Source organism: Blennius ocellaris (assembly GCF_963422515.1).
Source record: "Blennius ocellaris genome assembly, chromosome: 21".
Lineage (NCBI taxonomy): Eukaryota > Metazoa > Chordata > Actinopteri > Blenniiformes > Blenniidae > Blennius > Blennius ocellaris.
The window spans coordinates 3378458-3404549 of record NC_137670.1 but is presented as its reverse complement, the minus strand read 5'-3'; the positions used below and the strand labels follow the sequence as shown (position 1 = coordinate 3404549).

The window sequence follows — 26092 nt, the reverse complement described above, 5'->3', positions numbered from 1 at the left end:
GGGGGGGGTGTGTGGGGGGGGTTGGCCGGCCTTGTCTCACAAGGGAGGGGCCACGATCCGGTTTGGTGTCAGTGATTCTGGGCCGGAACCGGGAGGGTGAACCACTCGGGTCGGGCGCTGGAGGGGGGGGGGAGACTGAGCCAATGAGGTGGGAGGGAGTGGGGTGGTAGGGTGGGGGGGACTATAATAGGGCGAGGACGACGTGGACGATGAGTTAAGTGCTACGAAGCGTCCACCCGGTCCACGCAGGACTCTCTGTGGACTCCTCATGTGCTGTTGGTCTAATACTGACAACGAATCAGGTTTGGGACTGAGCCCACTGCGACCGGCAGCCTCTGTCACACAGAGCAGCTGGGGGGGGGGGGGGGCAAGGGGGAGGGGGAGGGGCAAGGGGGAGGGGCAGGGTTGACCGCTAACCGGAGAGCACCCCCTCCAGAGGGACTGAGCGGGTCTGTCGTCGCGGTGCGGGGGTGTGATTCAGTCGGAGCTATGCTCCGGTGGGGTGGGGGTGTGGGGGGGTTAAAGGCAAAGTCACGGGGGGGGGGGGTGACGGGGGAAGGGGTCGGCCAGTTCCTCTCGCTCCTCCCGGGTTTTCGCTGAACTTGGACGTTGGTTCTCTGCTCAGGTCCTCCTGAGGGTGTGGAACACCCCCCCCAACCCGAGCCCCCCGACCCCCCCCAACCCCCCTCCTGTACAGGCGCCCAGTAGGAACTGCTGCTTGGCTCCCGAGTGTAACGTCGATTTTTCTCGTAGTCTCTGATCTCTTTGCCGAACCCGGCGATGGCGGCGGTGCCGCCTCAGAACGGGGGGGTGGGAGGGTGGGGGGGGGCGTTCAGATGGCGTCCTGCCACGGATACATGAGGTGAGCACCGAGTGCAGTGCGAGGAGAGCTTCACTTGAGGGCTTGAGAACGTTTCGCCCCGACACGTCGGCAAACGTGACAGGAAAAGCTTATGGAGCTCCAATGGCAGCCATCTTGAGCGCGCCGCCGGCCTCTTTCTTGTGCACGCTGGTTCCCCCCGGGGGGGGGGGGGGGGAGGGCGGCGGGGGGGGGCGGTTCGTCCCGCTGCGTCCGTCTTCTGTCGGCTGGTTTCCGTTCGTACAGAAACCCGTAAATCCAAATCTCAAAAGATGACACTTGGTCCCATATAACAAAAAAAAATCTTTTAAAAAAGGAGACAACCCGAATGTGATGGGTACCATCTCCCAGAGGAGGTGGAGGAGGAGGAGGGGTGGGGGGGGGGGGGGACGGTTTGGCCCTCCTGTCTTCAGTGGTATTTCATTTGAACCAAGTGATAGCACTGAGTGTGTGTGTGAGTGTTTTCTGTCTTACTACGACTACTCATGTAAAAACTAAGTGTTAATCTACATATGCGCCAACTGGGATGGTGTGTGCGTGTGCAGGCGGAGTTGGGGGGGGCAGCCGCCCTGTGTCCACAGAGGTGAGGTAGAGCCTGACACCACAGGGGCAAGTATTGCTGCCCCAGCCTGGCGGGGTGGGGGGGGTGGGGGGTGTGTGTGTGTCCGCGCTTTGAGGTAAATGGTAGCCTTCTTGGCATTTCGCCTGCTCTCAGTGACGCCCATGGTTATTCCCAAAACAAAACAAAAGGCAAAATGTGTATGGAAGCCTGGAGGGGCCACACTGAGCCGAGTCCGTGAGGAGAGGACCCGCCACGCACCCTGCAGGCCAGGGTGTGTCACTACACTGACGCGCAGTGCATACAGTAAAATGAGGCATTCGCGTTACTCTGAGGTGATGTTGTGTGTGTGTGTGTGTGTGTGTGTGTGTGTGTGTGTGTGTGTGTGTGTGTAAGACGAGCGTTGCCGTCTATTGGAACCCGGGTGTGGGAGACTTACTCCCTCACCCTCCAGTCCAGCTGTCACATCAGACTTCCTCTTTCCCTCTCCCTCTTCTCTCTCTCTCTCTCTCTTTCTCTCTCTCCTCCTCCTGCTCTCAGCCTTTCCTCCTCTTTTTCCTCTCTTCTACTTCCTCTCCTTCCCTTCTTTACGCAGTGACTCCTCGGAGAGAGAAGGGCTTAATTGTCATTCATAAGACGGTGGGCTGCTGGCAGCAGCAGCTCAGGCAATGACGAGGCAAGTCTGCTCGTGTGTGTGTGTGTGTGTGTGTGAGTGTGTGTGTGTGTCACAGGAGCCGGTCCAATGACAAAGAGAGAGAGAAAAAAAATAAAAAAAACGAAGGTAGATATGGAGCCGTGGTCTGCAACAACACAATCTCATAAAAAGTGGAGTAGCGTTCTATAAATATAGCACCGGTTTCACTGGGATGAAGGCGGAGCTCCAAAAAAAAACGACGTCAACTTAAAAAAGAAAACAGCTGTAACGGCTCAGATTGAGTTGAGTAAGTGATACGCGTAACGAGGTCTGGTAGCTCTGCGCCACACACCCGCTGAGGTTTCATATGCAGTGTCTGCTGCGCCGCCGCCGCTAGCCGCTAGCCGCTAGCCATAAGCGGCTCCGCGACCGGGTGATTTTTTTGTTGTTTTTTTTTCCTGAACTTATTCAAAAGTAATACTGAGAGGTGCTGACCTGCCGTCATGCTGGACACACGGGCTGGCAAACGTGTAAATCTGTGACCGCGACAGAGAACTGAAGGGGGGGGGGTGGAACAGGCGGTGGGTGGGTGAGTGTGTGTGTGTGTGTGTCTTGGCAAATGGGCTACGACTCTGACTAGATAAGACATCATGTTCAGACAGAAGGGCCCCCACACTGATGTTAAAACAGGGGAAAGTATGCAAGGGGGGGGGGGGAAGAGGTGGAGGAGAGGGTGTCGGCAAAACAAAATCCCGTGTTTGTTTCGCTCCCCTTGTTGCTGGTGTGTCGTTTGTTATTGTCGTTTCCAGTTTTGAAACCACATACTGTAAAATGTGATGCCGGAGAATTGCGGACTCTCCCTCCACCTCTCCGTCCCTCCGCCAAAAAAAACAACCCCTCCCCCCCCCGACTTCCTCGTCGCTGCAGTGTCACACCTCCTGGTCCTCGAAGACCTCCAGGAAGAGCGGCGGGAAGAGTTCGTTGGGGCACTCCACCTTCATGTGGAGGAAGCGGCTGGCGTGGCAGGCGCCGATCATGCGCAGGTCCGTCACCTTCATCAGCAGCTTGGGCCAGAAGTGGGGAATGTTGTGCTTGCGGTAGTTGATGTAGTGCTCGAACGCCAGCAGGTACGTCTCCTGGCACTTCTCGATCTTGTCCATGCAGGTGAGGCCCGAGCGGTCTGGGGGAGGGAGGGTGGGAAGAGACATTAGAGTCAGACATTAGTTCACTTTATTCTCAAATGTTGCTTATCAACATAGAGCAGGGGCGTCAAACTCATTTTAGTGGAGGGGCCACATCAACCTGATCTGACCTCTGGAGGGCCGAACAAGTAAAACATAACATGTTAAACTGCAGATATGGACAAATATCAAAGTCTTTCCTTCTTTTGATTCTTTTGTAACTGCAAGAATTTGCCAGTCTATTCTGAAATATACATATTAAAGGAAATTATAGCTGCAAGCAGCATTGGTCGGGACCTTGCAAAAGACTGCCCGTCGGGTAGGCCACGATCCTCTAGACCGGTTAATTATCAAGTTTTTTTAATGACTTTTATTTGGAAAAAAACGGCATCAAAACCAGCTAATTAGCTAGTGATTCGTAACCGTAGCGCCCCCATTAGGCCACCAACCAAATTTCAGCTCATTCGGACAATGTTTGCTAGCATGCTAACGGACATGCTAGGCCGCAAGTTAGCCGATCCACCTGAACACATCAGATGGTACTCGGCAGGTGCCCCCTGCACTCATTCAGCGACGGCGAATTACAAACGACGAATTACAAAAGGGACCTGCCGTTGGCGAGGTCCCTAATTAGATATTATATTTGCAAAAAAAACCCCACCCATTTGTACTTAAGAGTAATTTCGTGCTTATTCTATTTTTTTAATTATATATACATAAATATATATATTTATATATATACTTGTCTATACACCCGTTTATTTATTATTGTCATAAATATTACTTAGTCATTGTTGTGGTTGCTGATATTTTCTAAAATCATTATTGCTATTACTTATCCTATTCGTGTTTAATTTAATTTAATTATTATTATTAGTTTTTTCCTCTTTTCTTTTGTTGTTTACTTTTTACTTTACATTCGCAGTATTTCATTATTATATTGCTGTCAGAGACTGTGTTCTGTTGTTCTTGCTATTTTTATTGTTTAAAAAAAAGAGAAAAGGATATGATATGTACAATATCCTATGTGTACACTATTGTATTTTTCAACCAAAAAAAGATAAATAAAAAACAAACAAAACAAACAAAAAAAACCCTCAGTCACTTGTATCTGGATATCGTATTTGGGATTAAAACAAGTTTGTCATCATCTGGAAATTGTTTTGAGTTTACGTGTCTAAAGTATTACTTCACATAAGTTGGACTCGTTGTTTTATTGTGAAAGGCGTTACGTTATGTGACCTCCACAGATGCATTAATGTCGGGGGTTAAATTCTGACCAAGGGCGGCTTTGAATGTCATTTAAGCCAATCGAGTGTTTTCAGATCAGCCTCTGTCAGTTTTCATTTTTATACTTCACACTTCAAAAATCCCATCTTTGTTTGTTCATCTTTAATTTGACTCAATTTCATAAAAAGACAGTTTTCAGTACAAACGACATCATATGAAATTGGAATTATTCAGGAAGTTTGACACTCAAACAGACGACAAATGACAGAATTAAGTGTGAGTGTGTGAGTCAACCTGAGCTCATGAGCAGCACGGCCTGCAGCAGCGCCACCTCCGTGTCGTCCAGGTTGAACTGCGCCAGGCTCTTGCCCAAATCGAAGATGGCGTCCGACACCACGCCCAGACCGCCGTTCTTCAGCTGCTCGCGCTTCACGGCCATCTCGCCGCTCAGCGTCAGCGTCTCGCTCTCCGGGTCGTAGCGCATGGCGGCGCGCAGCGACATGATCTCCATGCAGCAGCCCTTCAACAGGATGATCTGGTCTTCACAAGGCAGCTGCGGACAGGAAGTGCCGTCAGCGGGAGGAAGAGTCTCTAATAACCAGGTTTCTTTACGGGTGCTAACGCTAGTCTCAGCTGTCGAGGCTATATGCGAATGCTAACGCTACTTTGTGTAAAGATGCTAAACTTCTGTCGTGTTTCGGGGTTTTTGTTTACAACGGCCCATGGTGTCCATGGAAACGGGAAAACTGATGTCCGGGTCAGTCACCATGGAAACGGAAAATAAAAAATTAAACTTTTCAAAAAATACTCCCAAGTCCGTATCCATGGAAATGGAAAAAAACACAACTTTTAGTAACTGCTCCAACTCGCCGTGGAAATGGCGGAAAATGCAAGTTTTTCAAAACAGTCCTGACTGTGTCACCATGGAAACGGGAGAAAATGCAACTTTAAAACATCTCTTAATAACACATGATCATTATTTGGATTGTTTCCTGTGATAATTGTTTATAAATCAGACAAACGGCCACTTAAGACGAAGCAGCGCAACACAATTTGGGTGAATACATGAAGCTGATTTATTTGTAAACATACGCAGTGTTTTTACAAAGTATCTTCACCTTTTTCACAAATGTTTTGTGACAAACAGTTTCATTTCACTAGTTTGTCCGTACTTCAGCCTCATCATGGCTGTAATAAACTAAACTCACCTGAAAGTGGAAGATAAACAGTAATGAGGAGAGTCAGCGAGACGACATGAAGACGTGGCGAAAGTTTTACCGGCGATGAACACAGATTATGAGGACGACGCCCTGATTTACATGGATATTAGACTCAGAGCGCCGTCTGATTAAATCGGCGGCCGGCTCAATTAATCTCACCTTGACGTTGCGCTTGTTCCTTATACCTCGCCGCTCTTCCACCGGCGAGCTGATTAATTGGCCTGATTCGTGTCGTAAACCTGCAAAGTAAACGCTTACGATGCGTTCGCGGCCGCGTCGATTTGCAGATTCATTTTTAGCGGCTCAACGAGAGCCGACGGCTTTGTTTCTGGGCGTTCCTGATCAGAGACTCGCGGCGGCGCAACAGGCCGGCACTCGCCGCATCCTTCACGGGATTATGGCGGATTCTTTCATACTATATTCGGAATAAAAGACAGGACGTTGAACATTACTGATGATCTGCGGAGTTGTGAAGCTCTCTGCGCTTATCTACCGCGGCTGAACTTCCCTAAAAAACTCCAGAAGCTTCCGACGGCTCTATACACACACACGCACTTCATTTGAATAGGAAGATCCATCATAATAGCAACATTTGTATAATAACACCACAATCTGAATTAATTTCAGATTAAAAATATGCTGATTAGGAACAGAAAGAGAGAGAAGTGACGACCTCTACTTTCAGAAGTGTCTGTGATTTATGGCTCCGAAAAAGGCGTAATAGATTACGGTTCCGACTCCTTCCTGTGCGCTAATCCATTACGGGGCCGACTCCCACTCAGGCGGCTCTCCGCGCCGCAGCTGTCCCCGGAGACAATAACTCAGCTACCCCGATAATTATCCAATCACACAAGGTCTCATTACGAGTCGCGCAGACAAGAAACATGATTACACGTTGCTAATTAAGGCAGGGCAAACAGGAGCGGAGGAGCCGCTGATTGTCACCGGCAACAAAGACGACTTTCGTTTCCGTGCCGGCGCCGCCGAAAACGGCCCGACGCGTATAAACCCGGCGGGGACCTGAACGCCGAAGAGCTCAGGTGAGCGGGAAGGATGAAGCTTTCCCGAGGTGTGCTACACGCTACGTGCTAAACACGGCGATGCAATCATCAACAGCGCGCCGCAGTCGACAGTATAGAGCGGCGTGATGCGTCTTCGCACTGTCCGGTGCCATAAGGTGTCGTGTCGTGTCACAGAAACGTCAGTAATCGTACCCAAATCGATAACTATATATAAGTAACCAGTTACCAGCAAGCTACAGCCAAAAGTAGCAGAGTAGCACTAGAATGCTAATCTATAGCATGCTAGGCCCAACACAGTGGAGCGTCAGAAGCAATCTCCAAAATTTCTAAATGTTGGGTAATCAATAGGGATGACTCGATACCGATACTGGTATCAGTATCGGTGCATCCCTGGTAATTACCATTATATTTCTAATTTTTCTCAATGTAGACGCTAAAACTCAATGGATTCTGCCCCAAATAGGGAAGCAATAGCCCCCAGTGAGCGAGAATATATACTTTCTCATGCTGTTCGGTTCTGGACTGGACATTCTCTGGCCGATAATTCTCCCAGATCACTCCCTCTGCCAACAGTCTGGCAGGAGTCTGCAGTTTGTTTGTCGCCCAGCCGGCCGCCACTCACCTCCGAGAACATGGGCAGTTTTTTGGCAAAGTCGACGACACGGGTGATGGCAGGAGTGATGATCTTGGTGAACTCGCTGAAGGCCTCCAGGTCCACCTTGTCCCCGTCCGACGTCGGGGCGACGGGAGACTGGCCGATTTTTTCTGGCTGCGTGGGGGGAAAACACAATGTGGGCGGGTGATTAGGACACGGGGCAGGAATTGAATTAGCTGCGCTGTAATGAAGTCGTTTTTCCCCCCCGAGGCCTTTCAGAGTTGGCCTCCTCTCTGGTGTCTGATTCATCGAAACGTTATAGTGAAGCCAAACGATGGCAGAAAACTCCTCTGGACACGCAGAGCTGGAACCCAGAAATCCTCCTGGATTCTCCAGAAGACTCGAGCACAAAGGCGTTCAAGTAGGAATCATGAATTTGATTAAAGATCGTAAAATAGCCTGGAAGCCAAGCTGTCAAAAACACCCATGTTTGGACATTTTGCTGTATTTTGCACCAGGAGGTTTCATTAAAATTGGTTTAATGTTGAGATTGCAATAGTTTTTTGGCAGTAATTGTTTAGTTTATTGAAACTATCGACATTTTATTCCACTCTAAATCATTTGCTGCGACAGGAATACAATCTATCTTCTGTGTGTGATTGAAGCTACTCTGCCAACAGACCCATCAAATTAATTCCGTTGTATCGAGAGTGAAAGTCATTTTTACAAAAGGTTGGTTCCTGTTACACTCCTGAACGACTTTGTTGTTACAAGCTGTTTGTTCTATAAACAATAAAGAAACCCGCCAACGTCGCCGTGAATCTGACTTCTCATCAAATCCCGAAGCGGTAAAACGCTGCGTAAAAGAGAAAGAAAAAAAAAATCAGCATTTAGCTCATGGGAAGCCCGGACACCAACCTGGTGCTTAGAGTGAAACATTAAATGGTTTTACACTCATCCTCTCTGTTCCACAAAGTGCAGACAAATTAAAAAAAGAAGGATTCCTCGGGTAGCACAGCCACAGATCGTGGCGACGCCTCCTCAGACGGATCGTCCCGAAACCTCTGAAGGAAACAGGCAGATCGCTAATACATATGTTCGCGGAGTTCTGCGAATTGGGGGCCGTGACTATGAAAGATACCGTTTCACGCTCCGGTGAATAAAAGCGGGTGTCACAGCGGCAGTCATTTATTTCAGGCCCGGGGGATTCGGGACGAGATAAAAAGCCGGGGAATAATCGGCTCTCGCAAACCGGCCATCAATCACGAAAACGGCGTGGCGGCGATCGCATAGAGCGAGCGGCCACGCCGAGCGGCTCGCCGGTTACGGAAGGATTTTTTTAATAATAAGAACTCTGATGAACTGCGACTCTCTCGCACGAGGGCCAAAACAAAAGCGCTGCTTTCTATCCGAGGAGGTCAGCGGCGTTTTTCATTTCGCAAGTGAGAAAATCGGCGTCTGGCAGGAGACGGCGGGAAAAACCGACGTCTTTTCCAGAGGAGGAAATTAGAAAAAAAAACAACAACAACAAACACACTCCACAGCAGTGTGGAGGCGGGGCTGCGTGTCACAGATGACAGAAACACAGTCTGCAGGTCAAATTGAAATCGTTGGCAGGGTTTAGTCGCCTCATTCTTCCCGAGACGTACGATTCCTCGACCCCTGAATCGGAAAACCGTGGCAACGACAATAAGTCGACACGACGTCACAGTAAAGTTTGTGGACTTCATCCATCGTCTGTGCCGCGTCATCCGATTCAGGGTTGACGACAGCGCTCACATTCACACCTAACTTATGCTCTGTGCCGGCATGAAAACAGATCCGTGAGTTTCACACGGTGTAAAAATCACCAACTTCTTATCGGACGATAAAGCTTCGTAGCAAGAAGAGGAGCAGAGTTCCTCATTTGGGAGGAGAAGGAAGTCAATAATGATTACGACGGCGTCAACAGACGATATGGTCGATTTGTTTTTTTTAATTTACTTCTAAGCTCAACACTGCCCCCCCATGGCTAGATTTGGTATTGCTCCATTCGGTCAGCTTCAGAAATACAGAAGAAATGAACACATCATTCGTATTTAAAACTATTAATACCTTAAACCTCTTCAACTATAAACTCCATGGTAAACAAACCACAACTATAAAAAGCATTGCAACTTGGCGTATTGTGTGTTTTGTTTCATTACAAAAACAAGCAACGGCACCACCTAGTGGTCCAACATGAAAACTACGCAGTTTTCAAAATCTTACCATGTAAACGCAAAACTTAAAAAAAACCAAAACCAAAACTGCAAAAACAATGCGTTTTCGTTTGAAAGGTTGTCATGGAGACGAGGCCTCGTTGTTCTGAGGCCGACTTGGCATCAGGAGACTGCGGCGAAACTTTCCTGGCAAATTCCCAAAGCTGCTTCTTGTTCAAAGGGTTAACTGGAACTAATGGGATTTCTCTGCAAACTGTTATTGTTTGTCTAAATATCTGAGAGGCCATCTGGGTGACTTGCACCCGGCGAGGGATTCCAGCGCTCGCTGCTGCCGACGGGAGTCCGGCCAAGCTGCTAATGTGTGTTAATCGCTCCTTAAACAGAACCGGAGTCTGTCTCGTGTAGGAACGGACAGCGCAGAGCTGGTTTAATATCGAGGAAAACACCTTTTTCCAATCGCGTGGGATTTATTCTGCGAAGTTCCGTTTTTGCAGATCTCGCGTAAATTGGCCGATCGAAATGTGAACGACACCTCGCAGCCGCGAATTCTTCACCTGTCTGATTCCGAATGCGACGAAATAAACATCGCGGATGAATAAAGCACCGCCTCTGCATTATTTCGGTGGGAACCAAACCGCCTGGCGCTCAGTCAAACTGTGCATTGATCAAACTTCAGCAGATTCAGAAGCTGCCTTTCGGCTTTAATAATCAACTTTCCCTTCTAATCCTTCAACCGCAAAACACGCATAAACACCTGAAGCTCAGGTGTTTTTTCCTTCATCCAAACGAGCTTTTAAAGAAACACCACCGACAAGTTCGACGGGCTGAAGGGGAAGACGACACGATCACTTCAGGAGCTGGAAAAGAAAAGGAGAGAAAAAAAAAAGCTGCTGATGTTTTTATAACGGCGTTGAAGCAGACCCACATGTCGTCCACGTCTCCGGCCCTGCCTCGGTACAGCTGAGTCTCCGCTAAGCTGAGGGAGCTCTCCTGCTGGATAACGCGGCTGAGGCCAACAGATTCGAGTTCATAAGTTCGGGATCTGTCAGAGAGAGGAGATTTGTACGGAGCCGAAGGGCGGACTGGAATATTTATGCTGCACTCGGCTTGAAAAAAAAACAAAAAACCCAAAAAACAAAAAAACCTGCCGTCAAGCGCCTGAGCTGACGGGGGAAACGTACTTTACCGTCAGTACCCAGGAAAGACGCCTCAGAACTACCAGACAACACATTAAGTCCTATTATTGCAGACAGAGATGGTTTTTCTACTTTTTAAGGATTGTTCACAGTAACGGCGCTCCACGTCTCGCCTGGAGTCAAGAAAGTGTCTGAGTTCATGTTTTAGTCTCGAAGAATTTATTCTTCTTTGTTAAAATGTTTGATATTGCAGCCGCTTTTATGTTTCAGACCAAGTTTATTGGTCAGTGGGAGAGATACATTTAGTTTGGTCATTAAATAAAAAATGTAGGCAAGTTCATTGTGACCTGTATCATAAACTCGGGATACTTTTTACACCGGGATTCGAACCAACGTCTAAACGAAACATTACTGCTTATGTGTTTGAACAAGGCCTCAATTACAATTGAAAATAGCTATTTTTGAAATTTTTTATTATCTTTGTTTCAGAAATGTCTCACAATTACGCTGCACTGCTTTGACAACCATGTCCGTTTCCACGGAAACGGCAGAAACCTTATCCACCATGATTGCTGTCAAGCTAGCCTCAAAAGCCGTGTTATCTGGGTGTGTTCGTAAAAACTCCCACAATGCAACGGTTGTAGAAGATTTCTGGACATTTCACTGTATTTTGCACCAGGAGGTTTTATTAAAATTGGCTTTTAGTCATTTTCTCTGCTCATCGTTTGGTTTTTGTGACGATATGGACATTTTCATCACATAACAAAGGCAAACGTTAAATCTCAAGGTTATTGTTGCACTATTTTACCAACTTAAGGTGAAATTTAACTGTTTGTGGCTCTAATTAAATGTGTTTGATACTCCTGGATGAATGGCTTAGAGCAGGGGTGTCAAACTGATTTCAGCTCAGGGGCCACATCAACCTGATCTGACCTCTGGAGGCCCAACAAGTCAAACGTAACATGTGAAACTGCAGATACGGACAAATGCAAAGTCTTTACTTCATTTGATCCTTTTGTAACTGCAAGAATTTGTCTATTCTGAAATTTACATATTAAAGGAAATCAGATATTATATTTGCAAAAAAACCCTGTCACCTGTATCTTTTTTTATTGTTTTAACTTTTATGTTTTGTTTATTGTTTTACCATCTGATTGTTTTTATTGCTTAACTTTTTTTATTGTTTTAATGTTTTTATTTTGCCTCTTATATTTTTATTTCAATGTACAGCACTCTGTCTCAGCTACGGCTGCTTAAAGCGCTTTAGAAATAAAATTGAGTTGAGTATCTGGATATATTTTTATTCAGAATTAAAGCAAGTTGTCATCATCTGGAAATGTTTTTGAGTTTACGTGTCTAAAGTATCATTTCACATAAGTTGGACTCGTTGTTTTATTGTGAAAGGCGTTGCGTTGGGAGTCAAATTCTGACCAAGGGCGGTTTTGAATGTCATTTTTGACAATCTACTGTTTTTAGATCAGCCTTAAAAAATCACATGGCGGGCCGGATTAGATCCTCTGGCGGGCCGCTTCTGGCCCCCGGGCCGCATGTTTGACACCCCTGGCATAGAGCGTCTGCGTCTCTTTGTCCGTCCTGTGACGGGCTGGAGATCTGTCCACCGTCTCCTCCGCAGTCCGCTGGAATCGCCTCCCGGCGCTTTTGTGTACAAAACTTTGTGTACAAGACGGACGGATGCGTCAGTTTCACGGAGCTCTCGAATGCATCTCACTGGATCAGACCTCAAATCGAGTCATTGAGTGTCTGTTTCCTTTGCCGTGCGGCTCCAGTACGACAGCATGTTCTCTTCATACGCCACGACAAGAGGTCTGTTGATTTCAGGGAGGTCTGCCTTTTCCCTTTTGCTGTATTTTCAGCGTTTTCCTATTAAGCTGTGGACATATTCAATCATTCATTTGATCAAAAATGGAATATAAAACCTGCATTTCTCTCTTTTGACTGCTCCATACTAACAAATTTGATGCTGACAAACGTTGTTTTTCTGTAAACATCCCGTACAGTACGGCCATCGGCTTTCATTTAGGACCTCTGCCGAGTTAAGACGAACTAATCCACAAAGAATTCCAATATGTATTCAAAGCGGCGATGCAATAATTAGCGCTCGTCCGACCGCCAGACAGATGTGTTGACGTGCGCGCAGCTGCTGCGCGCCTCAGCCCAACCTCGTAAACTTGTCCTCCAGATGCCCGGGTGAGAGCGGGAACAGCGTGTGCCTCCGTCTCGCGGTCGCCGCCGGCACACAAACAAATCGTCTGGTGATTTTTTATTTTTTTTTGCCGTCGTCCGTCTCAACAACCGAGGCGCCGGGCGCGTCATTACCGAGAGCGTTGGAGTGGCAGTAGTATTCTACGAGTCGACTCCCGCTGCTCACGTCTTCCTGGAAACCCCCGAGTCTGGTTCGTCCACGGACACGAATAAAAATAAAAATTTTTGCATTTTCATTTCAGAAGAGTTTTGCGATTACGTGACAACATTTTGAAAAAGGCAGAAACGCTGAAAAACGGTGCAGTTAGCGATTGTTGTTATTGCCCATCTATTGAGCATGTGCAGAAGAACTCGTCACCACGGCGGAGCAGCGTTTCAAAAAGGCGCGTTTGTCCTCGTTTACCAGGAGACGGAGCGTTTTCAAAAAGTTCCACCTTGGGAGCCATTTTCAGAAAGTTTTCAGTGACTCTGAACACACAACCCCCCCCCTACTGAGCATGTGCAGAAGAACCCGTCACCACGGTGGAGCAGCATTTCAAAAAGGTGCGTTTGTCCTCGTTGACCAGGAGGCGGAGCGTTTTCGAAAAGTTCCACCATGGGAGCCATTTTCAGAACGTTTCCAGTGACTCTGAGCACACAACCCCCCCCTACTGAGCATGTGCAGAAGAACTCGTCACCACGGCTGAGCAGCGTTTCAAAAAGGTGCGTTTGTCCTCGTTGACCAGGAGGCGGAGCGTTTTCGAAAAGTTCCACCTTGGGAGCCATTTTCAGAACGTTTCCAGTGACTCTGAGCACACAACCCCCCCCCCCCCCCACACACACACACACAAAATGTTCTATAGATTTCAGTTTTCTCTTGAAAACGCCGTGTAGACGAGATCCGACTGTGGTTGAAAGATTTTCTAAATTCTTTCCCCGTTGCTCTGAATGCTGAAGGTCGAGGCGTCAAACTTTGAGAACACTGGACTCCATTTGTCAGTCGCCACAATGAACTCAAACCGTCATTCAGCATGTCTCAGTGCATAACGTGTGCGAGTGTTTATCAGAAAACAGTGAACAAACACATGATTCCCATTAATCTGATCGGACTCCGGCGCGTTCATGTGCTGCGTTGCAGGTGAAACGAGGACAAAACCCAAACAGGGATGCATTGTTTTGATAACTTCCAGACACGTAAACAACACTTTGGGAGTTGTTTGGACTGAATGTGTGACACTGATGAACCCGGTTCGCGTTAAACAGACGTTGTGCAGTGACGAGAAGTGAAAATGTTTATCAGGCAACTCACGGGCTCGCGGTTCGGAACAGCTTGTAGTGACGTTCATGTGAGTTTTTCCTAAAGCAGGCGACGGTTTGGTCCAACAGCTGGAGGAAGTGACGCCGAGCGACAGACTTTTAATCACACGCGAGTTTCATGTCATGGAATAATTCAGACCTTTATTGTCTCAGGTTTTATGAATTTGATCTGAATGTAATTCTTAGTGGGCGACCACTGAAGAGCAACGAGGTAATGTTGAGTTCCACTTGACCCCATGACTTGTTTGAAAACGACTCCGTCTCCATGGAAACAGGGGACAACACTGAACATTTTTCTTTCTTAGCTTTTGTTTTTTAACCTTTGAAGCGGATTGATGTGAACATTGATGTTTAACAATATTTTATCACCCGATACTCAAAGTCAAAATTATCCGCGTTCATTCATCAGAACGTGCGTTTTGCCTCTGCTTCTTTTACCCATGCGTGTATAAACTTGCTGGTATGGAGTGTCTGTGCAGAGTAAATTGCGGACACACGAGAGACGGCGTCACCGCGGCGTTCCCCACCGGGCTGCAAAAAAAAGGGCTCAGCCCGGTTCGGCTCGGCATGTAAATTTAGATATTCAAGGGTTCAGTGGCTGCAGCCTCCAGAGTCCCGTTAGTGGGGAAAAGCCTGTGTGAAATAGGACTGTTGATCCTTTTAGACGAAGCCACCTCGGGGGCGTCACGGTGCTTCACGGCGGCGGGGCGACTCCGCTAATCAGCCTCCAAAATCCCCTCCGTGTCCTCGCCGACGGCCCGCTCAAATTTACCGCGCTGACACAGATCTGTTTCTCAACCTCGATTCCAGCCCTACCTTGACCTTCCACCTACTCGCCGTGGCCTTAATCCAGAGCAGCCTCTGGATTCAGTCGAGTAACAGTGAGTAAAAAAGCCACCAGACCTTAAATAAAAAAAAATACGAATTCGACTACGTCTTTCCCTTTAAGGAAATTCTTACACTTCCTCCCGTCTCCGAGCTTTCACAGCGACGTAATCCCCCCGTGGCCCCGTTCCCATCACACCCGGCCACTTCCCTCCAAAATACGTGAGGCACAAACCCCCCCTCCCCCTCCCCCCCGTCACACCTCCCCTCTGTAGATTCTCTTTTAATCATAAAGCCTCCTAATTTGGCCGTGATCTCCGCTCTAATTCTGCTAACAAGTGCTATAAAGTAGAAAGCGTCTCGGGCGGGAACGGGGGCCCAGGGCGCGAGGCCGGGACACGACACCGAGGGGGGGGGGGGGGGGGGGGGGGGCAGAGGCTTCCGCCTGCCAAGCTGCACAGGAGGGCTCATGGCGGAGGACTTCGCTTGGCGGCGATAAGGAGGGCACTTACAGAAAGCAGATGGGCAAGAGGAAGAGGGGCGAGCGAGGGGCGAGCGAGGGGAGACGCCGGGGGCGGGGGACGGGGCCGGGAAACAAAAGAAATGGAGACGGGAGGGAGATTAAAGTGAAAGTGGAGAGTGTAAGGTGTAAATGAAAACTATGAGGGGGAATTACGGTCTGGTTAAGAGCCCAGAAGGATTAGGACGAGTGAAGCTCCCGAAACGCCGGCGAGAAGCGAGGAATAAAGACACATGCTGAGGAAATGGAAGCAGACAGCGGGGGAACAGGGAGCGACGGCGTCGTGTGAGCGACGAGCGGCGGCTCATCCCGATGAGATGAAAACCCTTATTTATGACGGCAGCGTGCATGTTTGTCTGAAAACACTGAGGAGAATTTACAGTGTGAAATTACTTGTGGCACTCGTGTTTATTTTTTTTTTTGGGGGGGGGGGGTATTTTAATGCAACTGCAAAGTGCAGCACTCAGACATACAGTTTGCTCAGAATGGCAGCAGGACAATAAAACTAATGTGACAGAAATTTATTCCATCTTCTGATCCCGTCTTTCCGGTTTAAAGCTTCTGCACGGCGTTGCGTGTCAGGAACAATCGCCATCACTGTAATTTGCTACGTCTCGGATATTAGCTCGTTCGCTTCTGTCAATCGGACGCATTCCCTCCATGACCTCAAGTTATGATTCAAAAGAGAAGTATTTACATCAACATTGCAGTGATTATATTCCTTACAGAAAACTCAAAAGGCTTTTACGGGATTCCTTTCAGTGAGTTTAATTATACTGACGAGGAGAACACAATGTCTTTAAGTTTTTAGTCATAAACATTCAACACTTCTCTTTTAATATAAATATGGCAACATCCACTCACGTAAGCAACGACGTTGCTCATTGACAAACTTCTTGCCCCCAGATATCACTTGAAAATCAACCAGTTAAACCAAAGTAACTTGTAAATGAAGCAACAAGGAAACGTAATGTTAACTGCTTTGTGTCGTTGACTCTCAATGTGCCGCCATGTTTTAAATATTTAAATATAGTTTTATACCATAAGAGACCCCACATCTTCATGTGTAGCAAAGTCAAAGCATAGATTTACACACACTAAAGTAAATAACTACAAATTGGCAATCTCATTGTCAAAGTTCAATATTCAGACCAGTCATAGTCAGTATTTCTTCAATAACCTGATGTAGAGACAGTTATACGTTGATGACACACTGATGTAAATAACTAAAAAATAGCATTCTCACCTTCCAGTAAACAAAATAATAATCTGTCCTCTGTCTGTGCTGATGGATAAAGTTATATGCTGACGACACACGGAAGTAAATGACTAAAAACCACTACTCTCATCAGCAATATTCAATATCCAGACCGGTCTTTTGGTGACTAATGTGACATCGAGGTAAAGTCACACGCTGATGACACACTGATGTATAACTACAGATGAACAAACTTAATGGCGCTAAACACATTCTGCTAAATGTAAACGTTGATTTCCAGCTGGTTCACTGAGTTTATTTCCCCTCTCAGTTATCGAGAACAGCCACAGTGAAACCGCCAAACAAAACAGACGGACTCACCAGGAATTTGCGCTTCTGTTTCCACTGTGAGCCCTGAGCGTTGGTGTGTCGATGGGCGTCCGTCACCAGGCGGATCAGGTCCCACTCGGACCCGGTGGGCTCCGGACGGGTCTGGAGGGTTTTCACTATTTCCTCCTTCTTGCGCCGCTCCCGGTTCTCCTCGATCAGGCGCCGCTTGGCCACCCGCTTCGACTCGTCGAGCACCACTGAGCGGCGAGGAAAACGAGAGAAGACGACCGTTGGTACCGCGACTCAAGTTTTAAACTCTGTGTTTAAAAGTCTCGCGGGGGGGGGGGGGGGGAGACTCACAGTCCATGGCCATGCCCACTGCGATGCACTTCTTGAAGCGACATAGTTGACACTGGTTGCGGGTGATCTTGTCGATGATGCAGCAGCCATCGTACTTACAGGAGTAGCTGGGGTGGAGGTTCTTTTGAATGGTCCTACGAAAGAAACCCTGCAGGCGAGAGCGGAGAGAGAGAGAGAGAGAGAGACGAGGGAGGGGAAGCTACAGTCAGGAACACAGCAGTCGAGACACATTTGTAGATAAAACGAGGAAAACACAGAGAAGCAGGAGGAGTGCGGAGAGCAGCGGGAGGGCGAATGAAAGCTGAATGAAACAGAGGAAACTAGAAGTGAATACATCTGGGGAAAGGAAGGGAGATAATAAAAAGTCTGATGCATCATGTTGCAGGTGTGTAGAGGCAGCGAGAGTGATGCTTGAAATACAAACTGGAACCTGTCAGAGGGGACGTGGGGGGGGGGGGGGGGGGGGGGGGGCTACAGTCACTCTTGTCTACAAGAAACCCCCTCTGCTGGATTATCTTTAGATTTCTTTTATCCCCCTCCAACAGTGATTGAACTTCCTTCGCCAAATTGTTGAAAAACAGACGAGAAAAAGTGACATTTTCAAGAAAAAAACCCATAAAAGAAGACAAAATTCATTGGCTTTTCTTGCATAATAAGGCGGAAAAAGTGCGACGTGGCGTTAATAAATTGCGCTCCGAAAGAACAAGAGCACAAGCGGAGCAAAGCGCCTCCGATGCTATGCAAAGACATTCCCTGCGTTTGACAGCGGCGGCGAAATAAAAATGCAAATTCCTCCGCCGCGGCCCCACACTGCGGCCCCATAAAACTTAATCACAATCCCCTCAGCGGCGGCGCCGACGCGACATGATGGACAGAGACGTGCGGCGGAGCGGCGGCGGCGGCAGAGTGATCGCACGGCGCGGTGACAGCGGCGAAGACAAACGATACGCGAGCCGGCGACCTTGGAGCGTGTTTGTGCCGAAGCGGGGCGTGTGCATGACTGTGCATGGGATATGCAGAGGCAGCTGACCTCAGAGGCCTTCGATCAGCCTTTTCTGGCAGGTGTAATGCGGGTCGCCAACCCTCTGTGTGTGTGTGTGTGTGTGAGAGTGTGTGTGTGTGTGTACCTTGCAGCCCTCGCAGGTAATGCAGCGGTAGTGGTAACCTGTGGCCTTGTCGCCACACACCACACATGGCTCATCCTTTTCGAGGTAGCTGGGTATATACCCTGCAGGAGAAACACAGAGGGGGGGGGGGGGGGGGGGGGGGGGGGGGGGGGGGGGGCAAGGAGAGAGGAGGGTTATTCTCATGTTACCTCACAAAAGGGAAAGTCCCCTGTGGGCCTTTCTGAACCACAGTTCAATTACAAATCAAGCAAAATCAATCAATTAAAAGTCATTTCACTCAATAAAATGTGTTTTTTTTGAAGGTGTTTAAAAGGTCCAACAGCAAAAAACTAATTACCCGACTAGATGCCATTTATTAGGATTCAATTATGTGAGAAAATATAAATTGACAGATCTGGTCATAGTTACTAATGATCTTCTCATGGTCTCTGTTCTGGTCCAGGAATATGTCATCAGGGTCAAACGTACAGCCCTCAACTCGTTTCCATCCTATTTATCTGACATGTTCCACTTCCTTCATGTTCATGACCAAAATTAAACATGGAGTTCCACAGGGTTCCGTATCAGGTCCCATACTCTTCTTATTATATATATATGCTCCCTGTGGAGAATATAACTAGGAAACACTCTATTGACTTCTATTGTTTGATTATTGCTCTTTTCATGATTTATGGCATAAAAAAAAATGTGTCTAAATGGGAAATACGTTGTACAGCGTTTCTGGAAGGGGTTTTAAATTCTCAATAGATTTTAGAACGTTTTATTTACAAGAAATCGTGTCTGTCGTCACACCAAAGTTGAAGTGAACATATGAGAAGTTTAAACCCGAAGTGTCTGGTCATCATTTTACACAAATTCTAGACAAGCCTCAAGTTCGCAATGTTGTATGAAAAGTTCCAAAACTCCATGAAATAAAAGCAATTAAATTTTTTTTTTTTTCCCTACATATGAAATAAAATGTCGCACTTATTCAAAACATAGACGGAGATTGTTGAGCGTGTGCTGGATGGGATCCTTTCTGAACTGGACGATACAGAAGATTGACAAACACATAAACTCTTATGTGTCCCACCGCCGCCACGTTACGTCTGGCTCCGCCCCCTCCAGCCTCGCCCTGAGGCTTCAAGCCACAGCGCTGCCGTTTTTATTGAAACCGAGGCCGTTAAAATCCAATGAAACCTGAAATGGGACTGAGGCAAGTGGTGAACTGTACAATTCACTGTCATAAAAACACGTTTTTTTTTTTTTAAGGGAAGCAGCAGCTGGTAAAGAATCTCCATCTTTATTCTGAATCAGAGGGATGACGGCGATGCACACAGACGTTCTGAGTCTGGCTGGTTATTTAACATCAGGAGCTGAATGAGACACTCAAACGTTTATCTGAGTGTCTTTTGGTGGAGGACAACTTTTCGACAATGCTCCGATTCCGCGTAAAAAGTGGAAAACGCAACTTTTCTGAGACAAAGTAACAAGTTGTTCTGCACACGAGAACAATGTTTGCCTCCACTTTTTATTTAAACTTCATTTTTAAAAAACCTTGATACAATTCAGCAATAAAATTATCTTCCGTCGATGCTCCTAAGTTAAATTCATGTAAAACTTTCTTGCAGTTATTTTCCTAAAACAATTGAGGCACAAAAAAAAAATACAAATGCTGCAATGTATTGATAAAACGCCATCAAGGTATTTTCTCTGTATACAAAAAACTTTGTTCTTGTTTAAATTCCTCCTGACTTTGGTCTTTGGTACGTTCTGTTCCAAACGGCGTTGTTGTGCATACATAACCGTGAGATGTGTACATACAGAAACCAGAAATACCCGATCCCCCACGCGTACCAAAACAACTCCAACATATAATCTCGACGTGCTCGTACCACCGCGCCCTATAGAAACAGTGGGTGTGATCGCCGCTCTGCACTCCTGCTCCGATCTCCCTTCAACCACAATGTACCTGTTCTTTCATCACAGTCTGGCAGTTACATAAAACAAACGCCAATTAAACGGGCTTACATCACAACAACACAAGGGGCTTCAATGTTTCTATAATTTGATCTCGGACCGGAGTGAGTTCTGCCCCCGTAATGCACAACGCTCACATAAAGCAGCGCTGGCCGCGATCTAAATTTACAGTATTTGGATTGTTCTCGCTCTCTGTAATCTTCTTTCTGACGGTGCAAGCGCCTGCCCCGCTTTCAACTTGGGAACAGAACAGTTTGTTCTTTTTCCATACTGCCTGCGAGACGGAGAGGGAGTGAGCGCATAGACACAGGAAATAGCAGATTTCCAGACGTTCCGTGTGATATATTGCTGCGGGGGCTGCGGGGGGAGGAGATGGCACACGGCAAGTCGCGAATAAATTCCCTTTACGTCACATAAACGCAGCTACTGGCGCACACACACCACCCCCACCCCACCACCCACCCCCACCCCCCAATCTGCACATGCCACAAATTCATTCTGCAGCATGGAAACGACCCCAAAACACCAAAGCGAACAGGAAGGCAGGGGAGAAACAAGGAGTCCTGCAAACAGATGGCACGGCCCCCAACGCGCTCTCGGATTACGTCGGGAGACAGAAGCAAATTGAGACGGACTAAATCCGCAAGAAGACCAGTGGCAAGTTCTCCAGGAGGAGCGACTGACCGGCCAGCCACCTACAGAACGTGTGCAGTGGTTCCAGCACAGAGTGTACTTGGAACGGCGAGGGTTGGGTGTTTTTTTTTTTTTTTTTTTCTTCAATGCAAAATGAATGAAGTGATACATTAGGTGGGGGGGGGGGGGGAGGAACCTCAACCCACTTAAATAGTTTGTACATGCTTGTGTGCGCAGCGAGGTGCGCTGAGAGCGGTGACTGGCAGTGTCAGTTGGGCCTTTTGGCTTCGGTACAGACTTTATGGGTGGGGTGGGGGCGTAGAGGGGGAAAAAAAAAACTCAAGAGCGTATGCAAAAAAAAAAAAAAAAAAAACGAGGCAGAAGTGGCACCGTGTTTTTTGCCTTTTTGCGTCGAGAGCATCGCGGATACGCGGTTTGGAGATTCTTTACTACGAAAGAGAATTAAAAAAGTTAAACAGCATGTAGTTTAGGTTACTGTTACTACGTTATGATACTTCATGCAACAGCAGGAACATCGGTTATTAATTTAACTGCTCAGTGGCTGCAGTAGCGCCAAGCCGGGCTACATGCTACATGCTACATGCTACATGCTAAAGGATTCTCACACCAGCGATGCCACATGGCTAAAGTCTGATGCACACGATCAAGGACGAGCGAGCTCGGTCCCTCCGTCTACAGTCGACGGTAGCGTGGCGCGGGGCGCAGGGTCGACGCCACGCACGGTCCTACAGGCACTCTGGACTGTAAGGCTGCTCGAGGCGACGTAGCGTCGACGCAGTACGGAGGCAGTTCGTGGCCACGCAGAGCCTCCGTGCATCGTTTGCTTTTCCGGTAGGAATTAAGCTTCATGGCATTTAATCGGATTCGGTGAATCCACAATTGTGTACTTATTGATTTCGTGACAGCGCCGAGTTGTGCTTAATAAAACAAGAAAAGACGAGATACGGAGCGAACGAGTGCATTTCCAATAGGAGACTAGTGCGTTTGAAATGCGGGAGAAAGGAGGCCGAAGAAGTGACGACAAGGACAGAGGAGCGTGGTACAGGAGGAGAAATGTGGGCTGCGCGGCAGCGGCAGGCCAAGCCCAAAAATCAATACTGCTGCAGCTCTCCGGCTACCTGCCCCTCCCACCACCGACCTCCACCGGCACAACAAACAGGAAAGGAAGCCGAGGTTCTATTTTTCTAGAGTGGCAGAATCCAGATAAATATTTTGTCTTCCCCGGTTTCCCATCACAACGGCTGGTATTTGGTGGGGATCCAGGACTTGCAGGAGTCCCGGGATTGTTTCTGCGACGGTTCGGCGAGGCGACGTCTGACACTGTAAACACCGGCGACAGATCTAAACGACACGACGGCCCAAAACAGAAGCTATTATAAACACTGGATGCACACTATTATACACACTGCTCACTCTCAAATGGCCTAAAGTGCATTTGTCCTTAAAGGCGTCAGCTATACATTCAGTTTTACTTCAGTTACAATAAAGGAAGCTATATTTTTCCTGTACTGGCCCTTTAAGCAGACATTTCTTAATTCAAGTGGTTTTAGTTCCTGACCAGTCTGCTTTTTTGTTGTTGCTTGGACAACGTCATTGAACTTGTTTACGCGCAGCACTGAATGCTTGTAATTTGACACCAGCAGCATTGCCTCACCGGCTGTGGATGCTGGCTAGCTTGCGCAACCTGAGCATCCACAGCAGCCTTAAAGCTGAGTGCAAACGTAAGCTATCCAGCTTGTGTAAACTAAACATTAAGTGCAGTCGTAACATTGTGCTCTAAGCTATGCAAGCATCATGTGTTTTGTAATTTGACACCGGCTTCCAAATGAAGCTGTCTCCTGCTGTGGCCAGAACTGAACTCTTTATGAAGAGTCAAACTGAACCGATGTCATCTTCTGCAAACTGAACATCAACTCCACTTGTAACGCTGTATGCAGCATCAGGCACTTGTTATTTGACACCTGCTTCTTTGTCAAACTATTGCCGCGTTTTAACGGATCGCGTCGTAAACAAGAGACCGCGCTGGCGTTATTTTGTGGAAACTGAACATTAACTCCAGAACCCAGCGCCTGAGGTCCAAGCTGTGCAGCGCCAGGTGTTTGTAATTTTACACCTGCTTCCTCATCAAGTCGTGGCCAGAACTGATTGCGTTACGAAGAGAGGATTGAAACGGGATCCTCCGCGGCGCTAAAGCCTTTCTTGCTTGATTTAACACGCGATTAGTTTTTGCGATTTGACATTTTGTCAAAGTTTAATCAACGCGTCCGATATCGGAACCGTCACTCGCGGGACGGAAGATGAAGAGGCCGCATTGCGAACCCGCCTTCAAACTACCTCTGACCATCTGGAGGAAGGTTCGTCCAGGTTTTTCTTGGCCGGGCTTCCAAAACATGTGGCGAACACGTGTCTGTCAACACATCCGACGAGTCAACACAACATCTGCATTAATGATGTTTCTGCTGCGGCGCGTGCGGCTCCCGCCGGAGACCGCTGACATCATTTACGGTGGATTTAATTTATCCTCCGGCCCCCGAAGACAGACGCATTGTCATACTTTCCCGGGTCCCAAATGGACCGTGTCAGGTAGAAGACGGCGCAGCGTTCCGGCAGCGACGCAGAGAAATGAAACGAAACGAGCCTGACGGGAGGAGCGGCCTTGGGAGGTATATTTTATTAAATCAACGACACTGTAAAGTTAGATTCTTCTGCCGATCCATCTCACTCACTCTTTAGCGCCGTCGCCTCGGCTCGAGGGATCTGCAGCCGTCAGTCTCGACAGCCGACCGCGTCCGACCAGAAAGCCGACAAAGCAGCAAGGCTTTCGTTTATTGACGACAGATGCCAAGATGTTTTACTTTTTTTTTTCGTCGCGGTCGCCCGTGTCCTCAGTCGCCGAGATCCACCGCTTCGGATTGTTCACGCAGTGATTGGGAAAGTGAGCCGGGCTACGGTTACTATGGCGACAACACACCATCGGTAGGGTAAAACCCAACCTGTCCCACGGAGGTCTAGTCCCAGCTCACGTTCCCCGTTGTGTAAACGGACCCAAAGCACAATGAGACTGTAATTTTGTTTTTTTGGCTTGGAATCGTTGCCATGGAAACGGGCCCGAAATCGACTGCATTTTGAGTGCGTTCGTAAAAAAAAATCATACGAAAAATCCAGTATCTGACACATACTAAGATGTTGGAAAAGCAGGAGAATCACACTATTAATCGGTCGGGGTCGTCAGGACTTTATCTGACCCCATATGTATAAAAAAACAAAAAAAGTTCCAATAAATGTTTCTCTATATCTGAAACGGGGGTAGGGATCAGGGTTTTTCCCCAAAATAGAATCCAAATGTGCAGTGTATTGTGGGTGTTCTCAAAAAACAAAAAAACAACAACAACCCCAAAACTAAGACACATGGAACCATACGAGTGTTTTTGGCATGTTCTGGAGAAATGCGTCTTTCCCACCAGGAAAACATGAGATTGGTTCCAGACTGGCGGTGCAGCCGAGCTCAGTGACTCCAATCACAGAGGTTGTTTTTTGTCACCGAGTGCCTTTGTGAGAGGACGAAGACGAATTAGGAGCCGGAGGAGTTCGGGGGTAGGCCCCCCCCCCCCAACGAGTCCTGATCTCAACGTCTGTTTGAGGTTTACGTGAAGCTCTGCGGCGGTTCAGACAAATATCCTGCAGATTTCCTCTGAAAAAAAAAACCCAAAAAAACAACCTGTCTGAAACTATAGACTGAAGCGGTTTCCGGTGCGAAGGCCGGTCACACTCGGCACCGATTCCTCTCGTTTCCATCCATTGTGGTGAACGCTGGTGTCAACGTAGCCAAAATAAACGTGTTTTGTACTTGTTAAAGAAACGTACTACTACTTTTTCTGAGTTGAATATTAGAAATTAATGCGTAAAAGGCAGAAAATGATGACGGATAAATTAAATACCCGACTCAGCGTGGATACAAGCACAAGAACATAAAGTAGATTTAGTTTTTGTTTGGTGTTTACACTGCAGTTTCCATGGAAACGACTGAAACACTGAAAGCGATGCAGTTTTTCTGTTGGGCCACTAGTGGGTGCTGTTGCTGTTTCCTACGGTGGCCCTGAAGTGCAAACCACAACAACAAATCATTAAACACAACTGCAAATTGAAAAACACAACAGAAATGAAAAAATTTGTGTTGTTTTTTCATTTGTGTTGTGCTTTTTCATTTGTTGTTGTGTTTTTTCATTTGTTGTTGTGTTTTTTCATTTGTTGTGTTTTTTCATTTGTGTTATGTTTTTTTCATTCATGTTGTGTTTTTTCATTTGTTGTTGTGTTTTTGAATTTGTCATCATGTTTTTTTCATTTGCTTTGTTTTTCAATTTGCTGTTGTGTTTTTCAATTTGTTGTTGTGTTTAATGATTTGCCGTTGTGTTTTTCAATTTGCAGTTGTGTTTTTCAATTTGTTGTTGTGTTTTTCAATTTGTTGTCATGTTTTTTTTCATTTGCATTGTTTTTCAATTTGCTGTTGAGTTTTTCAATTTGTTGTTGTGTTTAATGATTTGCTGTTGTGTTTTTCAATTTGCAGTTGTGTTTTTCAATTTGTTGTTGTGTTTAATGATTTGCTGTTGTGTTTTTCAATTTGCAGTTGTGTTTTTCAATTTGTTGTTGTGTTTAATGATTTGCTGTTGTGTTTTTCAATTTGCAGTTGTGTTTTTCAATTTGTTGTTGTGTTTAATGATTTGCTGTTGTGTTTTTCAATTTGCAGTTGTGTTTTTCAATTTGTTGTTGTGTTTAATGATTTGCTGTTGTGTTTTTCAATTTGCAGTTGTGTTTTTCAATTTGTTGTTGTGTTTAATGATTTGCTGTTGTGTTTTTCAATTTGCAGTTGTGTTTTTCAATTTGTTGTTGTGTTTAATGATTTGCTGTTGTGTTTTTCAATTTGCAGTTGTGTTTTTCAATTTGTTGTTGTGTTTAATGATTTGCT

At 46.9% G+C, this 26092-nt stretch overlaps 1 protein-coding gene across 3 annotated transcripts in view; it reads right to left on the bottom strand.

Annotated features, from left to right (window-relative positions):
* Positions 1 to 703: 703 nt before the first annotated feature.
* LOC308145921 (thyroid hormone receptor alpha-B) overlaps positions 704 to 26092 on the bottom strand; it is a gene marked incomplete at its 5' end in the record, with an annotated part of 37865 nt that continues 12476 nt past the window's right edge. For all 3 annotated transcript variants that reach the window (XM_080517513.1, XM_080517514.1, XM_080517512.1), the window contains 6 exons: positions 704 to 3232; positions 4758 to 5016; positions 7328 to 7474; positions 17081 to 17286; positions 17390 to 17537; positions 18517 to 18617. In XM_080517513.1, the coding sequence (XP_080373639.1) occupies positions 2982 to 3232; positions 4758 to 5016; positions 7328 to 7474; positions 17081 to 17286; positions 17390 to 17537; positions 18517 to 18617 (1112 nt within the window). In that variant the 3' untranslated portion in view covers positions 704 to 2981. The remainder of the gene's footprint in view (positions 3233 to 4757; positions 5017 to 7327; positions 7475 to 17080; positions 17287 to 17389; positions 17538 to 18516; positions 18618 to 26092) is intronic.